Source organism: Varanus komodoensis, unplaced genomic scaffold (assembly GCF_004798865.1).
Source record: "Varanus komodoensis strain SLA01 unplaced genomic scaffold, ASM479886v1 scaffold2, whole genome shotgun sequence".
Classification (NCBI taxonomy): domain Eukaryota; kingdom Metazoa; phylum Chordata; class Lepidosauria; order Squamata; family Varanidae; genus Varanus; species Varanus komodoensis.
The window spans coordinates 21372030-21391688 of record NW_025335568.1 but is presented as its reverse complement, the minus strand read 5'-3'; the positions used below and the strand labels follow the sequence as shown (position 1 = coordinate 21391688).

Below are 19659 nucleotides of genomic sequence, written 5' to 3'. Positions count from 1 at the left end.
AATGAGTGCTGATCCATTTCCAGACATCATTTAAAACATTATTGCTTAACTTTAAAACGCAATATGGCTTGAGGCTCAAGTTGGTTGGAAGACTAACGTGTTAACAGAGAATCAGTGACCAAGAGAATCAGTGACTAAGTCACCAGACTGAGTCTCAGGAGATTCAGGTTCTAATCTCCACTTGGCTTTGAAGGTCACTACATGATCTTGGTCTGGTCACTGACTTGAAGCCTAAGCTTCCTCACAAGGTTGTTGTGAGGATGAAACAGAGATAAAGAAGTTCATGTGAGCTGCCTTGGGCTCCTTTCAAGAGGAAAAAAGACGAGTTATAAAACTAATAAATAATAAATGATTGACCAGCAATACTGAAATCTTAGGGCAAGGACATTGCCAGAGAGTTCCATGGATCCACAAAGCAAGTGATGTTCTATAAAATATTGTGGAATTTCATCCATATCATGGTGACCTGCCAGATGGGACTGTATGGTCTCCAGTCATTTCCCTATAATGGAAAAGAGGGAGCCTAAGCTTGCCTGGGACTGGCAGGGACTCTCCAGGGACTAGCAGTTCTCCAACTCATTTTAACAAGAAGCAGGATGTCAGGTTACTGAAGCAAAGATTATGTTGAATTTACTGGTGGTCATTCTTATTGGTTGATGTCTTTTAAAACATTCATGGGTTTGCCTGTGATAGTGCCTAAGAGCTTTAATCATCAAGGATTCAGCATGAAAGTACCTTCAGGCTACTCACAGGTAGGAGGGATTCTCCACTAGGAAAGGACCTCAGTGCTGATGCCATCATATCCCTCAAGAGAGTGATGAAGCAGCACAGGCAATTGGTTATTATCTTCTTTGCTGCCCTGTTGAACCTCTGGAGCTCCTCCACAAGCTGTGCGTTCAGAGCCTCGTATTCTCTTTTGGCCAGATCCATCTCATCACCCGTGGTCTTTTGGTGGTAGCTGTTGTAGTCCAGCAGTTTGTCATACCGTTTCTGAATAAGCTTCTGAGGGCCTATGAACAGGGCCTGTAATGCTGACAGTGGGGTCAGGGCCATCTTGTCTACCTGCTTTGCCTAGATGTGTACAAGGGGAAGGTAGAGGGAAAGCCAGAACAAGGAATAATTTGCACGTTTGCATGTTTTCATTGAAACTGGTATTACCTGTACCATGATTACGTGTGTGGGAAGCTAAGAATGGATCACAGAATGTAGCTCAGATCCAATGCAGGAACTGCCCACGGTACACCTGACTGGAGTCAAATAAAGTTTTAAAAGGGTTGCAGAAAAGCTGCTTGGTAATTCTTGGTCCTCTGGCTCTGACGCTCCACCTTACTCCAAGGAGAACTGTGATTCAGATAGGTCACTGGATACCCTACTCCAAGGAGTGCCTTCAATACAGCCTTTGATACTTGCCTGGCCAGAGAATTTGGATTTCCCTTCATCTGACTCTAAGAATGACACCACTGCAACTTCTCCTGTCCCTAGCAGACACTAGCTCTTTAAGATCTACAATCAGCAAGGATGGAGCCACTGAAAGTTCAGGCCCTGCCAACTATCGTAAGACCTCAATTGACTACAATCCTTTGCTAGGACAACAGCTCTTCCTGGGAGGTTACTCCAGTTCCTGGCAGTTCCTGTGCTGATGCAACTTCTGCTTTGCTTAGTATGACCTGGAAGAGACAGAGCCCAGGTCTTCCTATGTACTTTAAGCCACCCTTGCTGGGTTCACACAGAACAACATCCTGTGCCTGGCAGGATGGGTTTTTAACCACCCACACATGTGTAAACTGGTCCAAAGAGTGCCATTGAACAGTCTGCTTCACTTGGGCCTTATTGCCTAGCTAGGATAAGTCATTTCTGGAAATGTACATTAAAGAGATTTAACTTGGGGAAATTCTGCATCTGACATTGTGTGCAGCTAAAACATTATTGGTGACCATTCAAGTTTTCCAACCAAGTTTTTTGAAAATATGGTGAGATCTGCAAGGATGCCACATTTTTATCCTGTTCTTCTCCCAGAAAATCACGGAATGGTATACACCTTCCTTCTCATGATCTTACTTCAATCTTGTGGGATAGTATAGGCTGAAAAACTTGACTGGTCCAAGGCTGCCATCAAGCTTGATGGCCAGGGAGAAAGATTAACTAAAGTCTTCCTAGTTCTAAATCCAGCACTCTACATATTCTACCACTCTGGCTCTCAGTCATAGTCTTCCAGAACTACTGCTTTCTTCCTTCTGGTATGGAGCATAGGATTTTTGATATGCAGTACAATCAGGACTCTGAGTAATTGGGCTAAAAAAGCCAATTATTTTCCCCAGGCTAAATTTGTTGCAGAACTTTAGCAATGCATAATGAACCTTAGCATCTTCAAACTCTCCTTTGAAATCTGTCTTTATTTAAAGAACTTACAAATCCTTCATTGGGATTTTCAGCACTGAGCAACATGTTTGAAGAGCCAGTTTCCTCATCTTCTCTCTCATGTAGAAGACCTTGAAGTTCAGCTGTGCTTTTTGCAGCCAGAAGCACAGAATCCTGAAAAGTACGAAATAGGCAAGACAATAATGTTAAGCACACATCTGTTTCCTTCCCTAAACCCCCAAAAGGTCTGCCATTTGTGCAATAGTACTTAGAGAAACATATAAGGGGTTTGACTAGAACAAGCTGCTAAATCGTTTCCTTTCTCATACAGTGCTCTGTGTGCTTGTGCTTCATTTTTGTTCTGTGCCATCAGGTCAGCTCTGACTTATGGCAACCCTAGGAATGAAAGCCTCCAAAAGGCCCTATCCGTGACTCCCCTGCTTAGGTATTCTAAATCTGAGGCTGTGGTTTCCTTTATGGAGTCAATGTACTGGGCAATGTACTGGGCAATAGCCTATCTGGTCTATTATGTGAACAGAAGCCCTATTCGTATAAGGGAGATGTCTGGGACTTGTGCTGAAATATTGCCTTTCTTGGCTAGCCCCGTCCCAAGTTCTGCATGTTCCATGCATGGCCCCTGATTTGTGAGCAGCTGTTCTCACGACAACTTTTCTTTTCAAAAGGTGAATGGGAGAGTCAGCCCGGAGCTGGGTAGCCCCCAAAATTGGGCTAGAATGAAGTGAACTGGGCTGTACCCTTTCAGATTCCAAATAGGGCAGGGGTTTCAACCACTTTGGGCCCATGGTACATATCTGGTAGTTTGCAAAACTGTCCTGAATGGCCCACAAAATGGCTGCCATGGGAGGTGTGGCTAATGCCAAAGGACAAGTAGTCCGTTCCAAAGTGGGGTCTGAGCCCCAGCATACTAAACAAACCCACTTTGCTGTGCTCTCCAGCCCTTCATTTTCAAATCTGCTCCCAGAAACAAGCTCCTTGCCAGGTAGAAAATGATCCAGCCGGGGATGAAACATTGCTCAGAACTCTTTCAGTGATGTGCTAACTTGCTGATTTAGACATAGAGGTATAGATCTAGGTATTTACTCTAGATCAGCGGTTCTCAACCTTTCCTTCACCACAGACCCCCTTTAAATACCTTTTGTGGCCACAGACCACCAAGACTTTACTTAATTCAAGATTTAAAGCACTAGAATGCATCAAATATTTATTTTGATTTTCTCATGAAGGGCCTTCAAATTTGGAGAGAAGGGGAAATAAGTTGATCTGTTAATGCACACACTCCTGTTATAATATCTTTATTGCAATGATTCCATATGAATTTCAAACAATAGTATCAACACTTCTCACTCAAATGGCCTGTTTTATGGTATTTGACATGCTAATTCCAAATTTGATGTCAATTTTTTCATAAAAATTTGATGAAAGGTTTTTACAATTCTTCTCATCTCCTCCCTTGTTCTCAGCATGTGCAGAAATGCCAAAAACAGCTGCCTGCCATCAGACAGCTACTCTCGTGGCCGATTTGTACCTCTGATTCCTTTTAATTGAGGCAGTAGGTTAAAAAAGCTAAATTTTACAAAATAGGCATGTGAAATTAAGATTTTATTCTATTTCCCATTCCCTCTTGCTTTCATTCACTCACCTACTCATTCATTCATATTTAACTGCAAAAAACCATAACATTTCTTCAAGCTTTCGTGGACCCGCAATGATGACATCGTGGTCCCCCAGGGATCTGAGGATCACATTGAGAACCACTGCCCTAGATCATGTTCTCCTTCCTTCCTTCCTTCCTTCCTTCCTTCCTTCCTTCCTTCCTTCCTTCTAAGAAATACTTCCTGATAAAGCATTTCAGTGGCTCAGCTTGTCTTATGCGCTCATGCCCCTCTGCATCAATGGCCTGGTGCAAATCCTCCTTCACATTCTACACCAGGCCATAGATGAAGAAAGCCTTACAAAGACCTGCCGGCCTGCGGCCACACTAACCAGACTTGATCTTATGCTGACATTATGCTCACCTCCAGATGCTGTAAAGACAACGAAATATTCTTCACACATAGTTTGACTGCCTTTTCTAAACTTCTGAATAATTTCTCCTCCTTATTAAAAGTTCCATCTTTCACCTAAAATACAAGGTAACATTAGAGGTAGGTTAAGAAAACACTCTTGGTGATGGATGAAGCAGTCTTAATGCTAGTAGATACAGTGAATAAAGCAACATTGGCGAAGCAGCGCATCCATTCCAAGCTCGACTCTGTACATTAAAGGAGCTATCCATGGTGCCAATGGGGGCGGGGGGGAGTAGGTTTTAGAACCATGGATAACTCCTTAAAGTTCAGGTTAAATCTTGGTGTGGGCACTGCCCCACTAGCATTGGAGCCCCGAAACTCCACTGGAATAAAGTACGTCTTTATTCCTTCCATTAAAATTACAAAAGTATCTTCACGATACAGTGAGCAACCTGTGCAAGTTGCAGGCTTGTGTGCCCAACCCTTTCCCTCCCCTCCTCCCCTCCCCTCCCCTGGCACAACAGCAAGCAGGAGATCATAAGCTTTTGTTTTTGTTTGTAACTAATTGAAGCTTCTTCTTTCATCCAGAGCTTAGGTCATTAGTCCTAAGTGTGGTTTATTGCACAGCCTACTTTCCCCCACACACAGCTCATCAGCCAACCTTAGCAACAGGAAAATGCCACATTATTTATCTGCAACATTTATATATTGCTAAGTGTGATGCAATCCCTAAGCAGTATAGCAGTCTTGATCAGGATTGTTAAGATGGAAGAGGGGAAGGGGCTTCCATGTCACCCCCCCCCCCCATTGCCGCAAGACTGATCCCTGCTGAAAGCCATAGGAAACAGCAGTTCTGATCGGGATTGCTGGGAAAGAGGCTTTACCTTGCCCTCCTGTCATCTTTTCCCTGCAAACTCATGGTGGTTGTTTCCCAGTACTACTAACTGCAGGGTAACAGTGATCTTGCCTGCAGGGATAACCATGGGGGAAGCTTTAACCTCATCCCTTAATGATCTGTGCATGCAGCGCACAGGAAGAAAGCAATGTGGAACCCTGAGATGAGGCTATGATGCACCCAAGGTTCTCTTTTGCTAAAAATTAACTGCTGAATTTAAGATGAAGTTTATATTTGTGCCAATGGAGCACAGAGAGATAGACAGATGCTCTTCTGTTCTCATAAGTCTGATCTTCTATTCTCATAGGTCTGCCTTATATCTACTGATTGTACTTACAGCTCAATGTACAGCAAAGTCATCACTTTTCCATCAGGCTTTCCCTGATGCTGCTTTTAAAAACTGCTTCACTGATATTGCTGCATCTACACTGATCACTCTTTCTACTGCTGTCTCAGCTTAACACTTATTGGAGGGTGTTCTGCTTCTGTAATGCATTATGCTTCTATCCTGTTGTTAGCCAACTTGAGAGCCAGTGGAGTGGAGTGGTTAAGAGTACAGGACCAGGACTCAGATCTGGGTTCTAGTCCCCACTCAGTCATGGAGCTCACTGAGTGACTTTGGGCCCGTCACAGACTCTTAACCCAGCCTACCTCACAGGGTCGATAGAATTATGTAGGCAGCCTTGCGTTCCTTGAGAGGAAAAAGGGCTGGCTAAAAGTATAATAATTAAACTTCAATAGTTAATATAGAATGGATCTCAAATGGACATACATACAAGACTGTGATAACAGCGGAGGTGTAAAGGAGGGATGGCACACAAGGATGGAGCAATGCAAAGGGGCAGGACATACTCCTGAGCAGTCATGCAAAGGCATGATCCTCTTCCATGAAAAAGCACCAAGTGGAAGGCAAGCAGCGGTAGATCACCAAACATCACATGGATTGTTGGCCTTTTCTGCAGCAGAACGGATGTTGCACACCCTCACTCTGTCTGCTGTTTTAGATACATGATGGAATGCTAACAAAGGCAACTCTTAGAAGCATTAACAGACCATGACCCTGTAAAAGGATGAATTGAAATTACTTTGCCTGATACAGGAGATGGCGACATGTTTGAAAGTACAAGGTTTATGTTTCTACACTCACATATGCTTTTGTATTTATTATTGTTTGAATATATTTGAATAAAATATGTTCAAGCAATGCACCATTTTATATCATGTTTGTCCCTCTACTCATTGCTATGCATCTGCAGAGGTAATACAATGCTAAGTTTGAGAGACTTCTGTTATTACAGTGGCTGACCCATAGTTGATCTGATCTGCAAAAAGGGATTGGTATTTTTCTTTGTTCCAGTTTTCTTTCTGTGTGTAGAAGAGAGGAGTGGAGGGGGAAACAACCTTGGATACGTCTTATCTGGTTTCCTCATCTAATGCTGAAGGAGTCACTGCATATGTCAGACTTTGGAAATGTAAGCACCGAGAACCTCTAATTAAAGGTAGAAAGACTGCTCAGGCATTCACAAAAGCATCATCCTTCTTCCCACCCCTACCCAAAAAACACAATAATTATTTCAGTTTGAACGTGTTTACAAAAAGGAACACCAAAACATAAAGTTCTTCTTGTCTGAATAAAAATAAATATCCTTCACAAGAAAAACCTTTCATGGTAGCCAGCAGCAGAATTCTGCACACGTTGCTCCTAGGATCAGGCTTTTATTTTTAATGCTTTTTTTAAAATTGCAGGTTGTTCAGAAGGCAAGGAAAGAAACACATGGTTCATTCAAAAAAGTCCTAATTCTGGGGAACTGAGATGCTTGCATCAGCATGTCAGGGCTGCTTTAAACACAAAAGCCACCATCAATCTGCACCATCAGCTAGTAAGGACTGGCATGGATGCACAGCTGTGCACCCCTGTAGTAAATCTAGTACATCAATGGGGAATTAAGCGGGCAGAAGATTTACTGATGTAGCGAAGTGCAGTACTGATGGACGGGTCACATACTCTCAGCCCAGCCTACCTCACAGGGTTCTTGTGAAGATAAAATGGAACTATTTAAGTTGCCTTGAGTTCCTTGAGAGGAAAAATGGCTGGGTATCAATGCAATGTAATACCTGTAATATTGTAGTGATCTCCCCTGATGTCCAAATTTAGCACCATCACTTGTTACAAGCTCAACTGTGAGCAGAAGCCAGACCCTGCCTGTCCAATGGAAGGGTCCCACAAGCCAACAGAAATACAGGACTTCTTTTTGCTGAGTTGCTAATCTCATCTATATCAACATTAAAATCAGTTTGCCTTGTAGGGAAACCTCATGTCTGCTCCTGACCGGCATGCTGATAATTCAGAAGTCAGCACAGTGAATGGCAAACTGTGTCTTCTGCCGCAACTAGAACTTGGACCAACACTGAGCATTGGCTTTGGTGAAAGCTACAGATCAGTGCCATGTGGCTTATGATAAAGGACTTGGCAACAAAGAGTGGGATTTCAAGGACCCTTTTGCATTCGGCAGACTTGAGCACCAGGCTGACAGTGGGCTGAACTGGATTTTGTATTTTGCAGCTTCCTTTCAGAGCAGTGCACAAACATACACATGCACACATTTTTAAAGAAGTGGAAAATCTGCTCAAAATATGGCCACAATTTGTGCAAATTGTGGGTACCAGGGCTCAGCAGAGGGGCCAGAATCTTGGGGTCCTGCCAGACTTTGACTCCCCAAGTGGATTCCTCATGCATCCCACTTGTAGGGTTTCCAGAAGGATTCCTTCTTGGCCCTACCTGGAAAAGCCCGGAATTGAAGCTGGGACTTTCTGAATTCAATGCTGGTGCTTAACCACTGAGCTATAGCTCCTCCTCTGTACATGATCTTGATGCCAGACCACATTACTGGCAACAGAGTGCTTCCAACAAGCACATGCACATTTAGGGCTTCTTCCTAGGTAGATGCTTTTTAAGGTAAACAACAGTAACACATGATTTATTAGGCACTGTAAATTTGAGTGTTACAGGCTTTACAAGTTTCTTAAATGTTTCTTAAATTTTACTGATTCTGTGAAAAAAGGAAAGGGGCAGGATAAATCCCCTGCTGAACCAAGCAAGCATCAATTGCAAATGTTATGGGTCCAGCTGCCAGAGAAAGACAGAATAGGGTTCTACCTTCTTGATAAACTCCAGAATGCCTTCTCTTGATACTGAGGCCTGACCTCTCCCTACACAGGGAAACCTGGTTTCTCTCTTTGCCATTTAGCCAAACTCTACAGTTATACTTTAAGCCTGTAATGAGCTAGTAATGTAAAAACTCTTCCTTCAGAGTTTACACCTTCTTGTTGCACCTTCTTAGTGACCAGCTCACTAAGTACAAACTTCTCTAAAGGAAGATGTGTGAAATAGGCCTTCCTGGTCTTCCCCAGGTTTCTTAACTTTATTCTGTTTTCTTCTCTAATATCACCATACTCATGGCTACAAAACGAGTCACAGTGGTTTTTCACCATTGTTCAACTGCTGTGTTATCTGAACCTAGTCGTTATATTTCAGCATGGTGAATTTTCTCTTTGGAAACATGGTTTATTCTATTGTTTCTTTGTACCACCATGACTTGTTGTTGAATCCAAGTCCATGGTTTCCATGGTCATAGTATTTAACTACCACAGAGTCCTCTGGAAAAAGTGGCAACTTCAGGAACTGCTCCAGTCATCCAGCCTCTATGCATAGACCAATGAGAAACAGGCAGACAACCTAGGCAAGGAGCAATGCACCTTGGGACTGAATTTCAGGGCAATGGCTGATGAAATATATGCCATACAATGGAAGGACTGAGCAGAGAGAATGGAAGCTACAATATAGACATCATCTTTGGAAGCCTCAATTTAGACAATACAGGTAGACAATGTCAGGTAGATCATGGTAACCACCCCCCGCAACCCATGGTAACCACTCAGAGTTGTTTGTTGTGTGAACACAGCTGATCTGTTTACTATGTAAGTGATCTTTACATTTATTGGCAATGCAGTTCCACTTCCTTTCCTTAGACCCCCTGCAAGGGGAAGAAATTTAAAGAAAAATATTTCAGCTTCCTCCACCTGCATAAGGTTGTCCCTACCTATAGTAGGGCCCTGTAAAATACTCTAATGTAAATACAAACTTCAGGATCACCTGTATGCTGTACATTCAGTCCAGCATGTAATTAACTTATATGTCACAGATCTACCACTGCCATATTTCCCAAGATCCAGATTCCTCTAACATTAGCTTTTTGAAGTAATTGTGCAAAAGAACTGTCTCTATCCATAGCCACTCCATCTAGCTGCATCAAAGGGAGAAGTTACATGGTTTGAACCCTCCTGTAGCCTGGCTGGATCAGCTGCATATTGTCTGCCCACCCAGAACTGCCCTCATCAACAGCCATGGCATCTAGCTTCAGCAGAGCAAAAGGCAAGATCTCAAGAACTCTCTGTCTGCTTGGCTGGGACCAGCTGTCAGATGGCTCCTCCTCTTCTCAAACATTCTTCTGCAGACATCTTCCCACCTATTATATAACACTGATCCAACGCTATGCATGATCCAGCGTGCTGGCCCCACCTCTGCCAGCCAAGAACATCAGTCTTACGAGTGGAAGGCCGGACTGAACAGCTGAGTTGCAGATTTTGTCTTGCAATCAATCCCACAATTGCGGCCTAAGTGTGTACAATTTTATGCACTTGGACTATAATTAGATTTGCTATCTGAATGTGGATGTGTGGCATGAGTGTGGCAGCCTCTGGGTATTTTCAGATAACATACAGAACAGCTCTTCATTTTCTGATAGTATTAAAGAACTGGTGTCCTGAGTTTGCTTATTATTCTCTTTCCTTCTTGTTCCTCTTTCCACTTTTATCGAATCTCTTAGATTGTAAGTCATTATCATAAAATGTAAACTGCTTCTACCTGCTTCAGCAGAAAGGCAGCGAGCAACTGAGCAGACACGCAGGCCAATAAATAAAGACTCCACGTTGGCAAATTGGATTCATTCGGTTATTTCTGAGCATGGCAATCTGAACACATCGTATTCTGGTGGTTTAGCTTTTTCAAAATCCTCTGCAGAGAAAAATAGTGGACACCTCAGTACCTGTGGTTCTCCACCAGTTAGAATTTTCAAGTGGCTGGTGACTCGCTTGGATTTCTTGCTAATCGAGTGAATATTGAGTCTTGAAAACTTCTCTTTCAAAGATTCATCTTCATCATTCTTCTTATACTTCAGCACTGCAATTAGACAAATTGCACACCAATCATAACAACACTTTGCATTTGCATGGCACCAATCCAGCCCCATTTTTCCTTCAAAGCCACAAGAGACTGAGGTTACTGCTTGCTGTACTTATGAAAATAGCAGAGATGATGAAATCCTTTTGGCCATATAAGCTTTTAAAAATCCTTCTCTCTAATTGCTCCTGTTGTTTGCAGTAGCACCATTGATGCTATTTATTGCAGGATGTATAATCCTGTGTGCTATAATAATTGTCAGGCCTTTGCAAGTTAAGCCCCTAGTGAGCCTGCCAGGGAGAAGCTCAAACAGAACAAGAAAAGCACCTAACTACCGTATTTTTCGCTCTATAAGACGCACTTTTTCCCCCCTCAAAAGTAAGGGGAAATGGGTGTGCGTCTTATAGAGCAAATGTGTGTGTGTCCGATGCCCGGGATGCTGCCGGCCCGCCTGCACCACGTGGCACCACCTGGCCAGCACACGCTCGGCGCGAGCTGCTCCGCCTACCCCCCCTCCCACCCCGGCGCAGGTGAGAGCTGTGCTGCTCAGGGGGAGAGGTGCAGAGAAGGAGGAGTCGCAGGCTTTAACCCGCCGGCCGCACGGAGAGACGGATTGCTCACCCCCACCGCCTGGTAAGACCTGCTGTGGAGGAGGAGGAGCTGCGGGCTTTAACCCGCCAGCCGCATGGAGAGACGGACTGCTCACCCCCACCACCCGGGAAGACCTGCCGCCACCAACGCCGCGCCACCCGGAAGACCACCGCCGGCACGCTGCCGGCCCGGCTGCACCACGTGGCACCACCTGGCCGGCACGCGCTTGGCACGCCCTGCTCCGCCCCCCCTCCGGCACAGGTGAGAGCTGTTAATCACAGGTCGGTGTGTGTTTTCAAATGGCAACCCGTATTTTAATGAAGCCCATGGGGAAGTGATGGGGAATGTGCCTGTGATTATCAGGAAGCTTTCCATGGATCCCTCCTCTAAAAACTAGGTGCGTCTTATGGTCAGGTGCGTCTTATAGAGCGAAAAATATGGTATATTATACACCTTAAGCAAATGCAAGCCCAAAACAGGAGACCAGAAGCAAACTTAATATTTCAGTCCTTTTTTCACTAGATAAGAGTGGGATGCAAAGCAAACACAATGTTTGGTTCTGGGATTTAATTATTTCTTATCTACAAATAAGCTGATGAAAATTCCTGGGGTGCTTATGAAGAGTAATGGTTGTTATCCATAATAACCAAGAGGAAACTCCATATACAGAGGCAGAATACCCCTGAAGACCAGGGGCAGAGAAGAAACAGCAGAAGATAGCCATTGTCTTCATGAACTTATGAGCTTCTTGAGGGAACATCAAACTGGACAGATTTAGTTTGATCCTGCAAGGCATGCTAAAATGTGAGGCTTCCTTTACTGGCATAGCCAAAGGCCCTCTGGTCAATATGACAAACGACTGTCCGTTGTAATGGGAATGAGCCTAGCCCAGGGCCTCCACTGAAGTGCTCGTGGCTGCCATAGCACTGTAGCTGTCGAGATCTGAAGCCTTGACACAATCCCCTCTGCTGATGTGACGGTGACAAGCAGCTTGGTTCACCCTCCAAGTGCCTGCAGGACCAAGTGCAAACCTGCAAGTATTTGCAAGGACTGAAGTCTGTGTAAGCATGCAGCACCTGGGAGCACTTGGAGGCTTTGTAAAAGGTTTCCCTGGCTTTGTGGTGGCTGCTTTGCATTCCTCATCCCACTCCCAGACTTGCTCTGAGTGTGGCTTATCTTTCACCAGCTCCTGCTTCTCCTCCTGCCTTCAGCCTGACCTATGCCAGGTACCTGTTCCTTGTTCTCTGGTGCCTTGCTGGCAACTGACCTCACCCTGCTTCTAGACCATGCATTCTCTTCTGTCCTCACCTGACTTGGACCTTGCCTTGGTTTCTGGTTCTGCCACGTATTATGTATGCCACGTTCATGTCCTCTGAACCTGACAAACTGTGGTCAGTCATACCTATGGTCTGTTTGAAGCAAACCAGGTTCAAACCATGGGTTATAAAGCTGGGCTTGTTTTGAGCAGGACACAGTTAAAATTAGCCACAGTTTAGGGTTCATCTGCCACACCAAACTGCAGTTCATTGAAAGTGGAAATTCCCAATCTCCTCAAGGTTGTGCTAGAGGAGAGGTAAAGGAGGAAGCATGCCAGGCTCAGAGGAAAAGAGCTTTATCCCTGTCATAATGAACCTTGGTTATTGCAGTGTCTGAATGCAGTCCATATGTATAAATACCTTAATTCTGTGTCCAATTAATTATAGATAACCTGAACATGCAAATCCCTAATGCAAATAACTCCTACTTGAATATACTTATGATAACACAGTATAACCATCTGCCTGCTATATCCTCAACCTGATCTGAAGAAGTTGGGTAAACTTTTTCACAATAAGTTGGTCAAAACAAGTTTCCTTGCACAGAAAAGAGTCTCTGGATACCTCTAGATATTACTCACAGGAGCAGCTGATTCAAAGAAAATGGCTACATAGGACAATCTGTTACAGTTTTGAAAATGTTCTTCAGACACCAGTCTTGCAGTCTGCTGAGTTTTGGTTGTCTTCAGCGACCAACCCGATACCATGTTTACCTTTCCTTCAAGAGGGTTTTTTCTGTATGATTTTTTAAAACATTAATGTGGTTGTTCCAGTATTGAGTAAAGACCCCCAACCAAACAGTCCAACTCTGTGGCGTGCTTACATGTGAGACCCTTAAAAGAGTTCATTTTAAAACCTCTCAAACCTGTATTGTGGTAGCTGAGGCCTAGGATAAAATTTTAATGGCACAGAGGTGGAATATCCAGCTATCTTTTCGTTTTTGTTTCAAGGCTGCAGCATTACTACAGAGTGACTGAAATGAATGTTTTGAGTTCCCATTTTGAAGTAGGGTTGAAATCAGGCCATACGACTCAGACAAGAACCACTCCATGCGCACAGGGTTTTTAGGTTATCCAGCACTACTGCGAGAACGATTCCTGCCACAACTTGCAACTATGACAGTGTGGAGTAAGGGAGTGGAAGGAACAATCCTGCCGGTCCTTGAGAGTATATGGGTGGCCCATAGGATGGTTTGGATTTCCAGATCTGAGAACAGGTGGGCAAGCTCCTGCTTCCTTGCTGCCTTCTGCTGGCACAGAAGACCCACACCACTCGCTCTCCAAGTTCATGGAAGTATCCTTGGTAGAGGGAGAAGGGGTGCTTTGGACGGCGGGGAGCTGAGGAGCCTGGAATGGCCAGGATACAAACTATCTTGGAAGCTTCCTTCTCTCCTCTTTGGAAATGTTCCAGGTCCATCGGCAAAAAAAAAAAAAAAAAAAAAAAAAAAAAAAGCTCACCCAGTAACATTTGCAGACTGGTAGGATGAGAAGACAATAATCTCTGTTGTTCTGCTGGAATCACAAGAAGCCTGCAAGTTCAGGGGCTTGAGGGAATTTGATATGACTGTACTCTGAATTGTGAACCGAATCGTGTGAATGGATGGCACTTCATGTACCCACACTGATGGTGGGAATGGCAAAGATGCCAGGAAAGGCACTTGAAAAATAAGTCTCGGACACAGAAAAAGCTGCTCAAAGCTTCTAAGACCCAAAGCTAAAATTGTGGTGCATTTACAAGAACCCTCCTGGATCAGGTCAAAGTTTTACCTAGTCCAGTATCCTGTTTTCCACAGTGACTGCTTTGGGAAGCCCATAAAAAAGGGCAGGCAATGCAGTGGCCTTTCTGTGTTTTACATGATGACTCCTATAATCCCTGTCCACTGGCTAGGCTGTATTGGTTGATGGGATGCAGTTCAAGACATGTGCAACACTCCAGGGTTGCCTGCCCTATTGTAAAGATGGCTCCCGCTCCACAGTTTCCCCATACTGTTGACCTTCTCTTACCTATATCCTTCCTCCTCTTAAGTTCATTAATATTCATGTTCATGGCTTTCACAGCAACCACGGCATCTTGCAGTGCTTTGTGGTCTGGGTGAGACAGGGGAGTTGCATTCAAGAGTTCACATAGCAACAAAGGATATTTCATCACACGCTGTATTGGTTTGATCATTAGAGATCCCATGTCTAGTAGATTTGGTTTTCCCCTGAAATTTAAACCAATCTATGTTAAGTAAACAAATGGCTTCCTGAAAGCAGGAAAAAGAAAAAAGTATTAATGACACCCTTCATAACAAACCCATTAAACAATTCTGTTTACTGTAACAAATATGGCTGGCAAAAGAGTACATGAGCTCTGGAAAAACAAACGACCATTAGCATAACTGATGGGTCATTACAGTTGCAGGTATAGCTGCTGCTTGCTAAGACATTATATTCTTTATTGATTGATCTGCGATGTGGCTAAATGTCTCCAGCAATTTCATGTTATAAACAGGCCACTCCTCAAAATGACCCTTAGCTGGCACAAACAGCTGGTCAGTGCCTTCTGTTTGCTGTTGAAGCATCCTTAATATTTTAACAAGGTCCAGGATGTGGGGCAATTACAAGAAGTAGCTTCCTAGGCTGCTGAGAAGGCCCCTAGTAGATGGGATCACCTGATTCACAGATGAAACAGCAAGCACTAGCGATGATATAGAGGTTCAGGTCTGATGCTCCTTCATGGCTAGCACCTTTGCCATGCAACCAGGATGCTACAGTTCTTGTACCAATAAAAGACACAGAGAGTCTCCTCTTCCATAACCCATCCTATCCCTTTTTAATGCCATCTACATTTGTGGCTCTCACTACTTCCCATGGCAGTGAATTCCATAATTCAACTATACATTGGGAGACGTGTCCTAAACCTTCTTCCAGTCAGCTTCATGAGATGACTCTGGGTTTGAGTGTTATGGGAGAGGGAGAAAAATGTCTCCCTTTTCATTTCCTCCATTCCATGCATAATTTTTAGCACCTCTATCAGGTCTCCCCTTACTCGCCTTTTATCTAAGCTGAACAGTTCCAGCTGCTATTCATAGGAGCGATGCTCCAGCCCATCGATCATTTTTTCCAATTCAATAATGTCCTTTTTTCAAGTGAGGCAATCAGAATTGAGCACAACTGCACCATGAATGGAACACAGTTGCACCAAGAGGAGTAAGGAAGTAACGTTTCTCAGTTCTATTGTCTGTTCCATTTCCTAATTATGCCTAGCATGGAGTCTGCCTTTTTCACAGTGGTCATGCACAGAGCCAACATTTTTATCAATCTATCTACTACCACCCCAAGATCCCTTTCTTGCTCTGTTGCTGCTCATTCTGTTTCCATCAGTGTGTACTTGTAACTGGGAGTTTTTGTGCCATAATGCATTATTTTAGACTTACTTATATTAAAATGCATCTGTCATTTTGATGCCCTTTCTCCTGGCTTGGTGAGATCCCTTGGGAGTTCCTCACAAGCCCTTATGGTTTGACCATTCTAAATAGTTTGGTGTCATCAGCAATTTGGCCACCTTACTGCTTACTTCTAAATCAAGATTGTTTATGAATAGATCGAAAAGAACTGATCCTAATACAGAGCCCTTGAGGGACTCCACTGGTGGCATCTCTCCTTCAGCAGAAATTACCATTTATTTCCACTCTCTGTCTTCTGTTCTTTAACCAGTTTGTGATGCATAAGAGGACTTCCCCTTTTATTCCATGACTGCTTAGTTTGCTCCCAAGTCTTTGGTGAGGGACTTTGTAAAAAGCCTTTTAGAAGTCCAAGTACAGTGCCTACTGAATTGTCCTCGTCTACATGCTTGTTGACACTCCCAAAAAGCTCCAATAGGTTTGAAGACAAGACTTCCCTTTGCAGAAGCCATGTTGACTTTTTCTCCTCAGGGGTTGTTGCTCTTTATGTTTACTGATTCTATCTTTAATTATGCTTTCAAGCAGTTTACCCAGAACAGATGTTAAGCTAACCAGACTGTAATTTCCTGGGTCCCTTTTTAAGAATTGGTGTTATGTTGGCTATTTTGCAATCCTCTTGTACAAGGGCTGTTTTTGGGGATATATTAAATACTTTAGTTAGGTCAGCAATTTCATGGTTTAGCTCTTTAAGGATTCTAGGGTGGATATTGTGGATGGATGGATAACATCAGGTGATTTTCAGGCATTCAGTAAGGTTAAGAACCAACTCCTTGGTCACTCCTCAAACTGCTTCCTTGTTTCTCTGATTGTCCCTTGTGCAATCTGGTGGTCCTTTCTATTCTTTTCATACCATCTCTTGCAGGTAGCTTTTTTCTCCCAAATGGTTTTCTTGACTCTACTCATTAACCAAACTGGTGATTTCCTGGACGCTGTGTTGCCTTCCCTCACTTGTGGTATGCATATTTTCTATCCCTCAGCTACAGTATCATGGAGATGGGATTATTTGATGTGAGAGGACTTGCAAACAAGCATACTAGTTGTGAACATTAGATTTAGAGGTCTGCTCCTGGGGCTGCCCTGCTGAACTTCACCTATATTAACAACAGTAGCAGCAGCAACATTTCTTCAAGGGTTGAGTACTATTTTCCCTTTCCCTGCTTAGTGCTGCACCAAATATAAAGCCCTGCTTTTGCAGCACAACTGATTGTTTTTAACTTGAAATCATAATGGTTTGCCACAGACCCTTCCCTGCTCCCACTGAAATCTTTAATGGGGCCAAGTAGATTTCAAGTGTCTCTGCATCTGTCTTCAGTTGCTCTTTGGATAGCTGCCAAAGTGATAAATAGCCCTCTGCTTGCATTTCTGCATGACACAATCTAGCAATATGGCTTGAAAGATAGTAGGTTTGCTAGGAGATAATGACTCCCTGGGGCATTAAATGCTAGCAAGTTCAGCCCATCTAATTCTGCCCAGTCAGATTACCCAGTGATAACTGTTCTCCTTAGATTAGTTGCGATCTCAGCAGACATCCTTGAGTGTTACACCGTAGCCCTAGAGAGCGTGGTCTTGCTGTGGAGGTTAAAATAGATGTGTAACAACTTGTGACATCCATTGTGCAGAAAATTAAGTTGATAATTCATTTGCAATGCTTCTTCAGCCATAGCATCCTCGCATGAATTTTGTTAAAACTCCTAGAGCCAGAAGTAACTACGCTAATCTCATTGCAAATCACAGCTACTCCTTTATGCTCAAATTAACACAGCTGGCTTAATTCTGAAAGCATCTACTCCCTCTACAGATGGCAAGCTGCAGAACGAAGTCATACACGGAATAACAACAGACATTCTGCCTTCCCTTCTCTCCCTTCTCCCACCAAGCTGGCACAATTACAATATGGCAGAACCCCATGTGTGTCGCCTGAGTAACTTAATGAAAGGGCAGGATGCGAATTGGAATGATAATAAAAGATCAAAATTGCCAGTTTATGAAAAACCCAGCTAATCAAGACATCACTGAAATGTTCTCTATATATAACTGTGGATTTCCACACACATGCTGAACCAGTTCACATGGCCATGGCGACATCTCCTGTTTCTTTAATCTAGCCGTGATTGGCAACAGACACTCGTTTCCTCTTTAACTTGTGTGCACACTAGGTGACACAATCCAAAGTTAACCCACCCACAAACTGTAGGCAAATGTTTGGTTAATTGTGGATCGGTTCCCATTAACAACTCAGGGTTGTTCCTTAAAAGTGGAAGCAATTCATTGTTTTGTCCCTGGAAAGTCTTGGGTGAAACAGGACAGAAATGGTTGCTGTCTTGTGCGTGCAAGGTCATGACTTTCCCCTGCCTGCATCCAGATGGGCTGATAGAAGCAGGTTTGGTTTCTTTGTCCCATTAAAAGCTGAAGGACACACTAAACTAATAGCATAGCATGCAGCTGAAGGTTCACACAAACAGCCCCAGTTCAGATTGGGACCACCCCCTGAACTGTGAAAAGCAAATTCAATGTCTCCTTCTCACTGTTTGCTGCCCAACCTTCCTCCTCTATTGCCAGGGGTAATGGATTAAAAACAGGAAAAAGTTTCCGTTGGTGTCCACTTTCAGCAAAGACAATCTGCTTCTAACTCACCAGGTGACAAAACTGGAGGTACCACTCCAGACTACAATGGAAGAACTACAAAAATGAGCCTCCCCAACCTTGTACTCTCCAAATATTTTGGACTTCAGTGCACATCATCCTCAGCCAACATGGCCAACTGTAAGACATTACGAAAGTTGCAGTTGAAATAATCTGAAAGGCACCAGGAAGGTTGAGGAAGGCAGTCAGACAGCAAGTTGGCCTGTCAAAGAGAAGGCTTGGGCTGGAAGCACTCCAACATCTTGCATTTAAGTACTCGCCTGGTTGCCATGGGTGGCAAGGAACTGTGGGGGAAAGAAGTCTTCCATGCTGAGGCCGCTTTATCCAGGGCAGCTGAGGACCTCATGGCAACCATGACAACCAGGGGGCTGTCTCAGCATGTCATCGGCCTGGCGCATGGGAAGGGTCACACCTGTGACCTGGCCTTTCCAACAGGACAGTGGGATGGGGATTCTGATGTGGCGGGACTAACATCTATCCCTTTGTCATGGCCGGACCACTGCCTGGTCAAGTTTAGGCTGTCGCCTCCTCTCACCCTTTGCAAGGGTGGGGAATCAGTTAGAATGATCTGCTCTCAGAGTCTGATGGATCCTGATGGCTTCCAGAGGGCTTTGGGGGAATATTCTGCTGCTATGGTTGGCACTCCTGTTGCTGCCCAGGTTGACTTGTGGAATAGAGAAATGGTTCAGGCTATTGACTCAATTGCACCAAAGCGCCCTCTCCCAATCTGACAAGCCCATTCAGCCCGTGGTATAATGATATGCTGAGGGCAATGAAGCAGGTGGGGAGACAGCTAGAACACCGGTGGAGGAAGTCCTATGATGAGTCTGATCAAATACATTTAAGGGCTCATTATTGAGCCTACTTCGTGGCAATAAGGCAGGCAAAGCATGGATACTTTGCTTCCCTTATTGCTTCCCCTTAGTGCTGTCCAGCCGAGCTTTTCTGAGTGGTCCAGGGCCTCCTACAATCTGGTTCTCTGGGTGAGATGCCAGAGCCCTCGATAGTTCTGTGGGACAATTTGCTTCTCACTTTGAGGAAAAAATTCCTCGGATGGCCTGGAGCTTGACTCGGCCATTTGTGCAGTGCAATCTTCGGATGTGTCTAGTGCACCGTCTAATGGTGTCCCCCCTTGCTGTCCCCCC

At 44.1% G+C, this 19659-nt stretch overlaps 1 protein-coding gene across 1 annotated transcript in view; it reads right to left on the bottom strand.

The window, feature by feature from the left end:
* Nucleotides 1-19659, bottom strand: part of ARHGEF38 (Rho guanine nucleotide exchange factor 38) — a 52773-nt gene that overhangs the window by 7971 nt on the left and 25143 nt on the right. The window contains exons 6-10 of the mRNA XM_044429397.1: nucleotides 14430-14629; nucleotides 10386-10519; nucleotides 4395-4499; nucleotides 2410-2532; nucleotides 751-1071 (exon numbers count right to left, since the gene is read on the bottom strand). Of these exons, the coding sequence (XP_044285332.1) occupies nucleotides 751-1071; nucleotides 2410-2532; nucleotides 4395-4499; nucleotides 10386-10519; nucleotides 14430-14629 (883 nt within the window). The remainder of the gene's footprint in view (nucleotides 1-750; nucleotides 1072-2409; nucleotides 2533-4394; nucleotides 4500-10385; nucleotides 10520-14429; nucleotides 14630-19659) is intronic.